General features: G+C 35.1%; 1 protein-coding gene across 1 annotated transcript; it reads right to left on the bottom strand.

The window, feature by feature from the left end:
* Nucleotides 1-4,798: 4,798 nt before the first annotated feature.
* Nucleotides 4,799-15,948, bottom strand: LOC148107764 (C-type lectin domain family 7 member A-like). Its single transcript, XM_087855410.1, has 7 exons — nt 15,879-15,948; nt 15,262-15,357; nt 14,299-14,394; nt 8,904-9,017; nt 8,130-8,281; nt 5,313-5,419; nt 4,799-4,922 (listed from the first exon to the last, which is right to left on the bottom strand). The coding sequence occupies exons 1-7, from the start codon at nt 15,946-15,948 to the stop codon at nt 4,799-4,801; spliced, it is 759 nt and encodes a 252-aa protein (XP_087711536.1).
* Nucleotides 15,949-16,547: the final 599 nt, after the last annotated feature.

Genomic DNA, 16,547 nt, shown 5'->3' with positions numbered 1-16,547 from the left:
CATATGTCCACCTATTTGAAGTTTGGTTCTGTCTGTAGGGTGGTACTGGCATAAAGACAGACATACAGGCCAATGGAAGAGAGTAGACAGTCCAGAAATAAACCTTTGCATATATGGTCAAGTGATTTTTAACATGCCAAGACCATTTAATGGAGGAAAGGACAATCTCTTCATCAAGTAGTGCTATAAAAACTGGCTATTCACATGCAAAAAAAAATAGAAAAGAAAAAAAGAAATTTGACGTTTACCTTATACCATATACAAAATGAACTTAAAATGGATCAGAGCACTAGATGTAAGATATGATATTATATAAATCTTAGGAGAAAACATAGCAGAAAATCTCCATGACATTGGATTTGGCAATGATTTCTTGCACATGACACCAAAGCATAGGCAACAAGAGTTAAAACAAATTCATTGGATTTCATTGAAACTGAAAAATTCTTTCATCAAAAGATACCATCAACAGAATGAAAAAACTTACAGACTGAAGAGGGTGGCAGGTTATATATCTGATAGCGATTTATATCCAGAATATATGGAGAATTCCAACAACTCAACAAAAACACGGAACGAAATATCCTGATTAAGAAACGGACAGAGAACCTGGACAGACATTTCTAAAGGGAATATTTCCAAATGCTCAACAGGGATATAAAAAGATGCTCAACAGCACTAATCACTGGGAAATAAAACTCAAAGACAGTAAGCTACCACCTCATACTCATTTGGATGGCTTCAATGAAACAAACAAACAAAAACAAAACAAAAAAGCCCACAAGAGATGAGATGGATCAAGGGGAAATTGCAAGAAGGTCATAAAAAGTACAAACTTTCATTTATAAGACAATAAGTACTAGGGACATAACGTACAATATGATGACTATAGTTAACTCTGCTGCATGCTATATTTGAAAGCTATTAAGAGAGTAGATATGAACAAGTCCCAGCACAATGAAAAAAAATCCATATTGGAGCACGTGGCAGGTGCAATTGGTTAAACATCTGACTCTTGGTTTTGGCTCAGGTCATGATTTCAGGGTCAGGAGATTGAGCCCCGTGTCAGACTCCATGCTCACCACAGAGTCTCCTTGGTTTTTCTCTCTCCCTCTCCCTCTGCCCATTCCTCCCTGTGCACACTCTCTTTCTTTCTCTCAAATAAATAAATCTTGAAAAAAATCTATATTTTAATTTTCTTTTTTTGAGGTATCTATATGACATGATAGATGTTATCTAAAGTTATTGTGGTAATCATTTCACAATATGTGTAATGAAATTATTCTGTACACCTTAAACTTATAAACTTAAACTCAATTGTATCTTAATAAAACTAGAAAATCAAATAAAATGGTGAAATATGAATAAGTTATGTTGCTTCTACCAATGTCAATTTCCTGATTTTATATCATATATATTTTTATGTAAGTTGTTATGCAAAGATCTGAAAAGTTATATAAGATGCTAGCTTTGTGGAAACTTGGTGTGTACCTGAGATCTCTGTAGAGTTAGCTTCTCTAATCTGGAGAAGGAAATGGACATCAAAATCCATGTGCAGAGTACTCCCATTAAATTCAACAAAAGCCAGCCATCGCCAAGACATATCAGTCAAATTCACAAGATACAGAGATAAGGAAAAAATCTTAGCAGCAAGGGGAAAAAAAAAGAAGTCCTTAATCTACAAGGGAAGACAGATCAGGTTTGCAGCATATCTGTCCTCAGAATGGATGAAAAAACCAAGATCCATCTAGATGCTCCCTACAAAAGACTAATTTTCTGGGCTACAGGGCTGTTTCAATTTTTGCAAAGCTATCAACATGATACACCACATTAATAAAAGAAAGGATAAGAACCATATAACCCTCCAAATAGATGCAAAAAAAGCATTTGACAAAACACAGCATCCACTCTTGACAAAAATCCTCAACAAAGGAGGGATAGATGGAACATACCGCAATATCTAAAGGCCATATATGCGAGACCCACAGCTAATATTATCCTCAATGGGGAAAAACTGAGAGCCTTTCCCCTATGGTCAGGACAGGCAGGATGCCTACTCTCACTGTTACTGTTTAACATAGTACTGGAGGTCCTAGCCTAAGCAATCAAGACAGCAAAAAGAAATAAAAGGCATCCAAATCAGCAAAGAAGAAGTCAAACATTTACTCTTCACAGATATGACACTCTATATAAAAAACCCAAAAGACTCCACCAAAAAGTTGCTAGAACTGATACATGAATTCATGAAAAGATGCTCAATATCACTTATCATTGGGGAAATACAAATCAAAGTCATAGTGAAATACCACCTCACACCTGTCAGAATGGCTAAAATTAACAACAAAAGAAAAAAAAAACAGGTGTTGCAAGGATGTGGAGAGGAGGAAAACTCTTGCATTGTTTGTGGGAAAGCAAACTGGTGCAGCCACTCTGGAGAACAGTATGGACAGTCCTCAAAAAGTTAAAAATGAACTACCCTGCAACCCAGCAATTGCACTACTAGGTATTTACACAAGTAATACAAAAATACAGATTCAAAGGGGTACATGCACGCCAATGTTTACAGCAGCATTACAACAACAGTCAAATTGTGGAAGGAGCCCAAATATCCATTGACTGATGAATGGATAAAGAAGATGTGGTATATAGATACAATGGAATACTACACAGCCTTCAAGAGAATGAAACCTTGCCATTTGCAGCGATGTGGATGGAGCTAGAGTGTATTATGCTAAGCAAAATAAGTCAGTCAGAGAAAGACAATACCATATGATTTCACTCATATGTGGAATTTAAGAAACAAAACAGGTGGACATATGGGAAGGGGAAAAGACAAAATAAATAAGGAGGGAGAGAAACAAACCACAAGGGGCTCTTAATGATAGAGAACCAAGTGAGGGTGAATGGAGGGAGATGGGTAAGGGATGGGCTACATCAGTGATGGGTATTAAAACGGGCATGTGTTGTGATGAGCACTAGTTGCTGTACGTAACTGATGAATCACTGAATTCTACTCTTGAAACCAGTATTGCACCGTTCGTTAACTAACTAGAATTTTAAAAAATTAAAAAAAATGGAATCTAGAATTCAATGTAAACTTATAGTTTCTAGAAGACTGCACGGGAGAAAAATTTTCAATCTCAAGTTAAGTAAACATTTCTTAGGATTAAAAAAAAAACCCTCAGAAATCATAAATTTAAAATATTATACAGTTTATCAAATTGGAAACTTCTGCTCTTCTAAATGTCCAATATCTTCTAAAGATAATGTTTAAAAAAAATGAAAGAAGAACAGAGACAAACTGTGGGTTGCTGGAGGGGAGGAGGATGGGGGTACGGGATGGATTGAATAGGTGATGGCTATTATGGAGGGCACCTGTGACGAGCCCTGGTTGCTGTATGTGAGTGATGAGTCACTCAATTCTACACTTGAAACTAAATAAAATAAGATTAAATAAAATAAATTAATTGGTTTATCTAAAAAAACCCACCTTGTAATCATTTTTAAGAGTATATATTTTCAATTGATGATAAAAATTGTATTTCACATTTGTAATGCTAGGAACAATGTGAAAGTTACAGCTCATTTGTCAGAAACAATAAATCCAACTTTTCCTGCTCCCCTCCCAAAACAAGAAAGATAAGAATGAAAGACTGAAAACAATATTTACGTCTGATAAGACATCAGTATCCAACATATCAGGAACTTTTCTTATTCAATAATATGAAAACAAACAACCAAATAAAAATAGGCAAAAATTTGAATCAATACTTTATCATAAAAGATATATGGTTGACAAAACACACATGAAAATATGGTTAGAATTGTTTACACATTAGGAAAATTCTAATTAAAACCGCATTTAATTATACTACACCCTTCTGAAAATGGCTTTAAAAACTGCAGTATTAAATGTTGGAGGGATGCAAACAATGGAACTTTCATACACTGCTGATGGGAATGCAAAATGGTATATGCACCTTCCAAAAGCAGCTTGTAGTTTACCCATGGATAAGGAAATTAAGACCCAGAAGTTTGAACTTGCCAGAAAGTGCATAGCTAACTCAAACTCAGATCTAATTCTAGATACTATTTGCTTTCCACTAACCACACTTTCTCTCTCTCTCTCTCTCTTTTTTTTTTTTTAAAGAATTTATTTATTTATTTGACAGAGAGAGAGAGAGGCAGTGAGAGAGGGAACACAAGCAAGGGAGTGGGAGAGGGAGAAGTAGGCCTTCCGCTGAGCAGGGAGACCGATGCGGGCTGGATCCCAGCCTTCTGGGATCATGACCTGAGCCGAAGGGAGAGGCTTAATGACTGAGCCACCCAGGTGCTCCACACTGTCTTTCTCTTAAAAAATAAGGAATCAAATAGAAATGCATACGCAGTTTTTTTTTAATAATATTTTAATTACTGTTGGCACAGGATTCCAGACAAAATGTGCATGATAGTGATTTAAGTTTTCAGGATTACTTCCTTAATGTGTGTGAGTTGCAGAAATAGACTATAGAGAAGTTTGCTCTTTAATCCTCACCAGAAGAATGGGTACTCTCTTACTCCAGCAAACTGTGCTCATAACGCAACAGTCTCCATGTGAAAGAGAGGTGGAGGGTCCGATGTACCTCATTCTGGGGCACCCAATACTCCAACCTGATATCAGTCAGAAGCTGGAATATGGGTACAGACCACAAAAGAACAAAGATATTCTGAAATGAGAGAGGAATACTCTAGGACTTTCAAGAGTCTGGGTCTTCATAAGAAAAAAAATTGTACTTGTCTTCTGTTATTGTTCCTATTATCAGGTGGCCACAGAAGCAATTTTCTTCTCACAAATAGGGTGCATGAATCTGGAACAGTCAGAAGCAGCCAACTGCGTTGCTGTCATGCTTGCACAGTTTCCATCCTTTGACTCTTTCCAATTACTTGACACCGAAATGGGAGCATATAAATGATGTAAAATATACATTCATGAATGCAGACATAATAGAAAATATTGGTCCAAAGTTAAGGTGGTATGTCTTTTCTTTCATTATAGAAACTCTACATTTGTGCCCTGGGCTATCCCAGAGAGTGACTATAAAGAAGACAGGCGTGAAGTTGGAAAGCCTCTCTCTCTCCACAGACTCATTTTCTGAGGTTAAGTCCTTTGGAGGTGTGTGTGTGTGGGGGGGGTGGGAGGGTGTGTACGTATGTATGTATGTACATATGCCTGTATATGTATGTATGCATGTTTTTCCTCTATACTTTCAAGAATGCAATTCCCTATCTGTGATTATAGAATTTACTACTAAGTATCTATTGTAGAGACTTACATTTTGAGGAGGGGTGGTGAGTTATCTTCCCATGTCCAGGAACTTCTGATTCCTTCACGGGACAGTCCAATCCAAGTGTAATAGGTCACCTGACTTTGAAGGAAGCTCTGTAATAAAAAGAACATACTCAATGAGCAAAACTTTTTTTTATGATTCTGAAATGAAGTAATAATCTTATTATTTTAATATTGTGAATATCAAAATAAACTTCATCCTGATTCTATTTAGTTACAAAATAACAGAATCGCCAAATCTCAGTTATTGATATTTTATTAAATACAGAGGCATGAGACAGAAAGTGAGGCTCTCTTGGTGTAACTATGTTTATTTCTTTTATTATCTTATTTTTTAAAAGATTTTAGGCATTTATTTATTTATTTATTTATTTATTTATTTATCTATTTATTTATTTAGAGAGCACAAGAGGGGAGAGAGACAGTGGGAAAAGGAGGAAGAGGATTTCAAGCAGACTGGGTGCTGAGTATGGAGTCTGATGGGGGTCTCAAACTCAGGACGCTGAGATCATGACCTGAGCCGATATTGAGAGTCAGATGCTTACCCAATTGAGCAACCCAGGTGTCCCTTATTTCTATTTATTAATTTCCTTTCAGAACTTATTCCTGTAGCTCAAAGATGAGTTTTGAGCAAAGTCTGAGTTGTACCTTGGGGTGCAGGTGTGATAGCTAACATATTTGTGTCAATGTTGTTTTATAAGTTTCTCCCACAACCACTGTGCTTATTTCTCGCAAAATGGGCATCTCGAGGAAGGAGTCCTTACCCCATCACCTGAGGTGTTGGTTTAGCTGGCGGCACTTAGTAAGTATAAAATAACCGATAGTCATCTTGTACCTCAATTTTTACAGAGCATCTCTACAAATACTATTTTACTTGATCTTCTTAAATATGTTGGGAAGAAAATACAGTCTGTGTTTTTGTGGGGGTGATTATGATAGTTCATTTGTTCATTTATTGGAGTACAGTTGGCACACAATGATTAATTTCAGGTGTGCAGTAAGTACAGTGGTTGTACTTTATGTGTTATGCTCTGCTCAGCACAGGTGTAGCTACCATGGCAGCCAGTTTTATTAGCTGCTCTCTGTCTTTTCCAAGTGGGGAGACTGAAGCTCTAGTTCATTCAGTCACACAAAATAACGTGAAGGAGTTAAATCGGTGGTTTCTGTCTGCACTTTCTATTTTTCTCCATTCTGCTTCAATTTTCACCCTTATTTTTTATTTTTGTTTGTTGTTTCCTACTCCTTTGAGAAGATGATAAAAGCTTAGTCACTCTACTCAGAAATGTGAGCATCTAAACATAAGCTGTGGCACTGGACTTCAGGGTTTCCCCATATGGCTTTATTTGTCTATGAAGATAACATGAAGGAAAGATTAGGGCTTCTAGACCCTGAAAATCATACGTGGATCCTCTATATAACCATGGACCCCAAATTAAGATTTCTTATGTCAAAAGATGCATCACCTGTGGTAAGTCGATAGAGGATTACTGAAAACATCTTTTACAATGTTCTTCTGAAGTTTCTGTAAGTCTATAGAAAGGCTGAGGGTAAACAAACTTGGTTAAGGTAGAGACACTCGTAGGAAGAGCCAAAGTTACACAGGCTAACCCTTCTCAGCTCTTTTCCTGAGCTTCTATAATAGTTCTGGGTGGTATGAGTACAGTTACATAATATACAAAGTAGAGTTCTCATCTAAGAAGATCATGAGGTACTTTCTCACCTCAATGTGATTATTAATTTATGCTGAACAGATTTCACATTCACTCCATTATCTGGCTTCTCTCAATATATTATATTTTTATATAAATTCTTTACCTTGTCTGGAAACAAATTAGCATTACAAAAATTAATTGTATTAACAAAAAATGAAATTTTCTTTTTTCTTTGATATATAAAGGACATATAAGGTTAGAGTTTCAGGTATACAACATAATGATTCACTCTTTGAATGCATTGAGAAATGATCACAATAAATCTAGTCAACCTCCTTCCCACACATGCAATTTTGTATTGGAGTAAAAAGGAGGTTAATTCAGACTCTACAAATGTTTTCTTTCTGGATTCAAAGTTTGCTGGGGTTTTTGATAGTTTTCATGGTCATATCTTTTTATAGCTAATTCAGAGCTGTTAAAATCAAGTATGTGGATAGTTGGACTAGTACAGAAAACCAAGTGATTCTTACTATTAATATATCTTTGGGAGGATATTAAAAGATTACCCTGAACCTAGAATGTTATATATTATTTTTATAGAAATGATGGTGAATTATTTCTATATTCAAAGCAAGACATAATGATAAGGATTATAAAACATTTAGTTCAGTTCTTCAGAAGCTAGCATGCATTGAAATGTTAAAGGAGTTGGAATGAACTGATCTTCAGTTCAACTTCATATAGGGATTTTTCTTTTACCTCAAGCTCAGTGATGATGCTATATTTCTTAATTTTGTTAGACGTAGAATGATTTCTCTCAAAGAGGCTGAAACTAAATTTCTATGATTTCCTGATAGGAGACATGGGGTATCTGTGACAAAGCAATATATTTGAAAGATAAATATTTTCTAATTGCTTCATGCTTGATTTTACATTTGTTATACATGGACATTCAAATAGTGGATGAATTAGACAAGTCAAATGGAATTCTAATCTCGTTTCAGTTGGTGTGTCTGACTTTAACATGACCACTGTCTGGATCTGAGTCAGCCTTTGATGCACTCAAATATTACTGACCATTTAAGACTTAGCCAACAACTACCGGCTAGACACAGTGTGAGGTAGAAAAGAAAACAGAAAATGTACATCACCAGTTCCTTTTCATCTTCTATCTTGAGAAGGTTGGAGCCCATTGTCTTGCACAATTTCTTACTGTCTTCAAAGTTCTTCAATTCACTTGAAAAATGATAGCATTTATCTTCACAACATGACCATTGAGCTTTACATGCGTTGTTTTTGTTTCCTTGAAAACAAAAGATATGCCCTAGAGACCACTAAGTGTTCTCCCTGAGAGCTATCTCTGGGCTGAGAGATCCTAGTCATGTCAAGAACTTTTATTTTGAGAGACTAATGGGCTTCATTTCTGCTTTCTGAAAAGAGCTGTGGCCTGGGAAGGGTGTCACATTACTTATATACAACCAAAAATCCCTAGGAAAAACTTCTAACAAGATTGGTATTTTCCCCTCACAACCACTAGTGAAAGGACTTCATAGTGGAAAGTGACTTCTCTGTTTCCTCCAGATGAGGAAAATCTGTAGGCATAGAGCTGATCTTAACTTAGAACCTGACTATGCACCAGTATTAAAGGGCATAACAATGTTTAGAAAATTTGATAAAGGAAATCTATGGGGATTTTTTTGGTAGAAAAAATATTATTTTGAGAGATGGTGAATTAAATATATAAAAAATCATTCTTCCAGAAAAATCTAAGCTCTGAGAAAGTCTGATTTTTTTTCAATTATATAAGAATGAAAATGGGTCTCTATAAGAAGTCTATAAGAAAGTCCAATTTGAGGAGAGTAGCAGGAGATTGGGGGAAACGGTAGAAACCTGTAGGTCTCAGCTTTCAATCCACATCTCCATACCTGTGTTAAGTGGAAGATCTTTGTAAGTCCTGTCGTCAAAAGTGGATTTTTCTTCTTGTGTTATGTTGTCCAATGAAAGATTCTGTGCTTGGTTTGTCTTCTGACCCTGGAAAACTTTATTCTACATCATTAGCTTGAGGGAAACAACATGGGACTGAATAAAAGGCACAATTTTAATTTTACTGTTAGTTAATGTTCGGGAGTAAGGACTCTTTTTAGACCCGAGCTTTTTAGGAAACTCTTCTCTGCATATGATTTACGTGCTTACATCTCATTTGTGGAAAATACAAACATCTTACTAGACCTTGATAATACAACAATCGGAAACACAAAGCTTCTTGCTTCAAGGAACTCACTGTAATGGGGAGAGCACGAAATCAGAGGACTAGATGGTGGGTGATAGGGAAAGGTAATGGAGAGCTGCTCTTAGAACTCAGAAGAGGGTTGACTGACCAAATGTAGGTTCTAGAATAGTGTGACAGGTCAGCAAGACTTCACATATTAGTGTTGATTTTAAAGTTGCTGTTTGTCTATGGACGAGAGATAGGAAAGTGAAAAGGATGGAAAATAAAATTCTAGATTTGTGCACTCAATTTTCTAAAATCGAGAAATGGAGACGACATGATGTATTAACTTGGTTCAAAGTTAGTACCTCCAGAAAATCCACTGTGTATAAGAGATTTTAGGGGAACAAGGCTTTGAAGAAAAACAAATATCACAGCATAAAAAAGATAAAATCTTATATAGTTGCTAAGTTATAAACACAGGACCCTAGTCTAAACAGCTTTATTTCCACACGAGTACACTTGTGAAATGTCAGTTATGTTCAGTATTCTGCTAGTTATTCTAATGGCCTTAGTCATCATAAAGACTGTGTAACTACCCCATTTATTGATAATCATTGATGTGGAGTTTGCTTAGCTTTTGAAAGCTAATTAACAGTAAAGCCAAATGATCAGATCTTAAATATCACTTGATAGCTAAGCAAAGGATGAATACAAGTGCAAAGATATGGGGATCATGAAAATTAATTTAGAGGCACAATTGCTTTCCTGAATCTTCTATGCTTCAGTCCTACAAGTATAACATTACCAGCTCTATACTTGGCTGTTTGCAGTCACTTCAAACTCAAAAGTTTTATACAGCTCAGTATCTTTTGCATAACAGTATAATACCCACAGAACTTTTATATTGCTTTTCATGTAAGCCACCACTATCCACATAAAAGGACCTCAGAATTTAGATTTAAAATGTCATTTATTCTTCTCCTTTACACCGAACAACTAATCAGCCATAAGTGCAGTCTGAATCTTTATTCTTCCATAAATATCTGCATTTATTCCCATTTATTCATTTATAATTCTTCTTTAGGTAAATCAGAGTCTTACTCTTTGTATGAGAAACATTTTCTGAACAGTTCATTTTTCAATCTAACTAAGGAATATCCTTACTATCCCTCTGTGGAAGGTCTGTGATAAAACTTCCTCAATAGTTAGGTGGTTTATTCTTAGTTGTTTTGTTTTTTGATTTTGAAATGATAAAAGCAGTATTTGTGTGTTTACTATGTGACACAAATTGTGCTTAATGAATGAATAATATTTGTAGCAACATAGGATATTGGTTCTGGATCATTTCTTGATTAATGTATTAATTTTGTTCAATGATATTTTACTCTTTTATTTAGCCCTCTTTCTCCCTCTTTCCACAATATAAAAAAGGCATTTCCAAATAGAGCCTTTTAAAATATTGATGATGAATGCTTTTATCTTTTTTTAATTTTTATTTTTTTACTGAGATATAGTCGACAAACTAATTTTACATTGGTTTCAGGTGTACACCATAGTGATTTGACAACTCTATTCATTATACTAGGTTCACCACATGTGGAGCTATCATCTGTCACCATGCAATGCTATTATGATACCACTGAATACATTCCCTATGTTGTATCTTTCATTACTATGATTTATTCATTCCATAACTGAAAGCCAGTACCTCCAGCTCCCCTTCACCCATTTTACTCATCCCCCAACCATCTTCCCCTCTGGTAACCATTAGTTTGTTCTCTGCATTTATGGCTCTGTTATTTATTTTGTTGTATGTACTTAAAAAATTCCACATATAAGAGAAATCATTTGGTATTTTTCTTCTGTGACTGACTTATTCCATTTGGGCCTAATACCTTCTATATCCACCTGTACTGTTGCAAAAGGCAAGATTTCTTTCCCTTTTATGACTGAATAATCCTCAAGGGGACCCTTGTCCACTGTTGGGAGGAACACAAATTGGTGCAGTCATGTGGAGAACGGTATGGAATTTCCTCAAAAAAAAACAAAAAACAAAAAACCCAAAACCATATGTTCTAATAAATCAAATCCTGGGTATTTACCCAAGAAAATGAAAACAGGAATTCAAAAAGATATATACACCCCTATGTTTCTTGCAGCATTATTTAAAATAACTAAGAAATGGGAGAAACCTAATAATCCATTGATAGATGAATGGACAAAGATGTGGTGTTTATATGTAAAATGGAATACATCTTTAAATCAATGCATTTATCAGAATTGTCTTTTCAAGAGAATAGTTGATGGTTTATATGTAATTAAGGAGAAATAATATATTTTAGTAAGTATATAAGTAATTTTAAAGATGCTCCTTTTAAAACTAAAACTCTCATTAAGCACTGCTTTTTTTTTCTTTTTTTAAAAAATTTTTTATTGTGTTATGTTAGTCACCATACAGTACTTCATTTGTTTTTGATGTAGTGTTCTATGATTCATTGTTAAGCACTGTTTTTTAAACACCAGTCATTTATTTATTTATTTGTTTATTTGTTTATAAATTGAAGTATAATTAACATACAGTGTTATTTTAGTTTCAGATGCACATTATAATGATTTAACAATTCTATACATTAATCATGTTCATCAAGATAAACATAGTGTTAGTCCCCTTCATCTGTTTCACCCATCCCCCACCCACCCTCTCTCTGGCAACCATGAGTTTATTCTCTGTATTTAAGAGTCGTTTTGCTCATCTCTATTTTTCTGTGTTTGTTCACTTGTTTTGTACAGATGAGTGAAATCATATGGTATTTGCCTTTCCCTGACTTATTTCATTTTAGGTCCGTCCATGTTGCTGCAAATGGCAAGATCTAATTTTTTTAATAGCTGAGTATCTTTCCATTGTATATATATCACATCTTTATCCATTCATCTATCGTTAGCCACTTGGAATAACTGGTATTTTTCTTCCTTTTTTTTTTTTTTTACTGTTTTTATTTTGATTTCGGTATAGTTAACGTACACTATTGTATTCGTTTTAGGCGCACAATATAGTGACTCAACAATTCCATACATCACCCAGTGCTCATCACAAGTGCACTCCTTAATCTCCATCACCTATTTCATCCATTCCCCTACTGCCTTCCCTTCTGCTAACCATCAGTATGTTCTCTATGGTCAAGAGTCTATTTCTTAATATGTCTCTCTCTTTTTTCCTTTGATCATTTGTTTCTTAAAGACCTCATATGAGTGAAATCATATGGTATTTGTCTTACTCTGACTGACTTAATTCACTTAGCATTATAGTTTCTAGCTATAATAGCCATGTGGTTGCAAATAGCAAGAGATAATTTTTTGTGGCTGAATAATATTCATACACACACACACACACACACACACACACACACACACACACACATTACATCTTCTTTATCCATTCATCAGCCAAAGGACAGTGGGGCTGTTTCCACTTCTTGGCTAGCTGCTAAAAACACAGGGGTGCATGTATTCATTTGAATTAGTGTTTTTGTACTTTTTGTAAACTCTAGTTATTTATATGCCATGTGAAAAATTTGCTATATTTGCACTCAATCCGTATAATTATATAAGCAGTATTTTATGTTAATTATTTTCAATTTAAATATGTTTATTTAAAGGAAAAATGTCTACTGTCAACACAAATGGAGCCCTGTATTTTTTGCCACAATAAGTTAAAATAACCAATAACTACTAAAAAATAAATTACATCCATTGATCTCAAAATCTCTTCAAGTTAAGGATGAATGCATTTCAAAAAGGAGTGTACTATTAATTAAATTGCATTTGTAAAAGATTTTAAGTAAAAAATCATGGTGTGAAACTCATCTCTCAGAACCTGAAGAGAGAAAAATGGGGGGAAAAACATAGCTTGGAAATTCTTCTAGGTGTTCTTTAATTAATAGGGGAAAAAAAACACATGAATTGTGGCACCATGAGGCACTCTGATTGTAGAACTTGAGTCATCCTAAGGTTGTTCCTCACCTTCCTCTCTGTAAGGTAAGATCTAAATGAATCGGACACAAATACAGCAGAATTGCTTGTCTCAACATTGCTATAATATGTTAGATGCAAGACTGAAATGTGAACTATATTTCAATCCAGAAGATACAAAGTAAGCATCCATTACATGAAAGATGTCCTGAAAGTGTTATAGCTAACAAATGAAGAGGTTTTAACTTCTAAAGAGTATATTAAAAATACTCATAGATGAGGCTTTCTGCCAGAATGGTGGCATGATAATCTCTGTAGACTTGCTCCTCAGTCAAACACATCTAACTAATGAAAAGCAGTATTATAAAATATTAACCATTTAAAGTCTTTGGAACTTGTCTAAGGGCATATGTTAAAGTAAGAAACATTTATGTAAGAAAATGTACTAAACCTTGATAAGAACACTGAGAGTCTGTAGCCCTTGAACGATGACTTGTGAACTGAAAATTATTTGGTTGAAATAAGATTATGATTCATGAAGTAAATATAAGTAGGGGAACTTCAACTTCTTTCAGGAAAGAATGAAAACCATTATTGGCTTCTTGGCATTTGGCGATATGACCAGAGATATATTTTTAGATGTTTATTTGGTAATTTCAATAGGAGTTTGAGAGTCTGTTGACTTCAGAGTAATTTGGGAGGTGATTGGAATAGTACAGGAAAAAACTATTGATGATTGTATTAAGCATTTCTGAGAATAAACAATTTAAAGACTAAATTTGTGCTGCAGAATGGACACATGGAAGTAGAACTAAGAGGACTGGACAGTTTATTGAAAGGGGTCAGAGAGGAAGGAGAGATTACTCTGCACCCAGCGTGACCGACCATCAACAAAATCTCAAACACAAGCTTTCCTGGAAATATCCTGAACATGATCGAAGCTTTATAAAGGAAGCATCAGGGGCTTCTGAGGAATTTTGTAAATGGCCAAGTAATGACATTAGTGGTGAAGGTGGAAGGGCTTCCTGGGTAGAACTAGAGATCATAGCTACGGAACTAGCAGGAGAGGAAGACCACTAAAAATAGTCTTCCTAAAGTAGGAGAGTTTTGGTTCAAGGCCCAGATCTTGTTTAACTTACCCATGAATCCCAAGACTCCAGTTGCTAAAAGGAGAAAGAAACAGCAGATTCCAAGAATCACTACAGTGAGACACCAGGCAAACGGCACTGAAGACCCTGTCCAGAGAGAAAATGAGACACGGAGGAGGTCAGCAGAGAAAAGACTGAATTAAAGTGCAGGGTTTTGAGGGAGACTTCACCATAAATTCAAGACCCTATCTCTCGAATGTCTTCAAACTGGGAATGATAAACTGAAAGGGACTTTGATCAGCTGGAAACAATAGTGAACTGAGAGTTATATGCCTGGGTTCTGCTCCCAGCTTTGTTCACATGTATCTCTTAGGGAACACACTGATTCTACTTTTATCGAAATAATCCCCTGATTTATCTCAATGGTTTAAGGGTTCAAAGTGGAATAGATATCTGGACTTGATTTCAAAAAAGTAAACATATTTCTAAAATATATCTGTAGAAATCACTTTTTTGACCCACAATCAGAAGGTATTTATTAGTTTGTAACATCAGATGATTTAAACATCCACAGTTCTCTCACTGGAGCCTCACTACTGTTCTCAACATTAGGAAGAGCCACAGCTATTATACGGAAGAAATTATAATCACAAACATGTATCGAATAATGTTAATCAAGTGCCATTGCTCGAAACATCATAGAATGAGTCAGAAGTGACATCAGGAGATCCACACTTGTTTCCAAACAAGATGAAAAGAAGAATTTCCGTACTTGACTCACTTATGAATGTATGACCACAACACTCAAACTACTTTAATTCTCTGGAATATACTAACAGTGGATATTTGGTTTTCAACACTCCTTTTTTATTGAGATTTTTAGATATAGCTTAAGCAACCTCATGAAACGGGGCAAGCTGACTTATTTGGGTCCATCGAGTCTGTTGTAAGTTACTGGAATCACAGGTCAAGCAACTGGGGACAGGTAAGCTAGATCTTCTACATGTACTTTACCTTTTTCTGTAGATGATAGAGTTTTTCTTGTCTGTGACTGATTGGAGTTTGAGGTATGTGTTTTCACTTCTGAATAAACTGGCTGGTCTTTCATCTCTGAAGATTAAGACAGAGATGTGCTTACTGCTTCATATTCACATTATTTCTGAGAAAGTATGTAAGTTATTCATATGCGTGAATAGAGTTGGCAGAAGAGGGTTTTTCCCAAATAAAGGAGATCCGTGGAATTGTTTTCTGTGTAGTAGGTTAAGTCCATCAGGCAGATCTTTTAAATGACAAAATCTTGAACATAAGTTAGACATAATGAATCAAATGTTAAAATATAATGAAATTCTCCAGGAAAAAAAATTAAAGATTTTATTTATTCACTTGAGAGAGAGAAAGAGAGAGAGAGAGAGAGGATGAGTGAAGAGGGGAAGTGAGAGCGAAAGCAGACTCTCCCCTGAGCCAGGATCTCAATGCTGGGCTGGATCCCAGAACCAAGTGATCATGACCTGAGCTGAAATCAGATGCTTAACTGACTGAGCCACCCAGGTACCCCTTTTAGAAAATAAATATTTAACAAGGAACAGAAAATAATATCAAGATTCAGTAAGGTCTGGGGGAAAAATACTCACTTTCTTTTTGCATTTTCTTCTTTGCTGGAGGATGTTTGATCACTGTGTATGTTGCATGTTTTTCATTCATCTTGGAGAAATTTTGAGATAGAATTCTAAAATACACAAAGTTTGACATTTGTTTTTTAAAGTAAGTTTTCACATTTTGCCCTTCCTGGGTTCTCTGTATACCACTGAAATTAGTATTTCATGCCATTTAATTGCTAATGTATGATTTTACCTTTCAATTTTCTTCCAAGAGAGATTTTTGCCTCAGATTATTTTCTTTTATCAGTGATTAGCATATCTCTTTACATGATTAGGTAGTGTTCTTCACTTACCACATGTGGTATTAAATTAATTTTAAAAGTTGAACAATGTTACGATCTATGATATCTTTACACTACATTTAAAAATTGTCCCTATCCAGAAAGATACCAAAAAATTTCTATGAGTCATTTGTATTGTAAAAATACTGTTATAATACGTTATTCTAAAATTTCTCCCTCGTGATCTGTCCTGATGTATTTTTATTTGATTTTAGTGCTCCTATTACATGACTCAAAGACGGTTTGTTTCCCATAATCTCCTAAAGGATTATTGCCAAGTCTGCCAACATGATGTTAAAAATGAATGCCCTACAATTAGGACCAATTTGGTTTAGCTATCCTCCGATTGGGTAGGTTGTGC

This window comes from Ursus americanus, chromosome 25, assembly GCF_024610735.1.
Source record: "Ursus americanus isolate L20-20 chromosome 25, mUrsAme1.1.p, whole genome shotgun sequence".
Taxonomy (NCBI): Eukaryota; Metazoa; Chordata; class Mammalia; order Carnivora; family Ursidae; genus Ursus; species Ursus americanus.
Note: the sequence above shows the minus strand (reverse complement) of the source record. Positions and strands in the feature narration are given on the sequence as shown.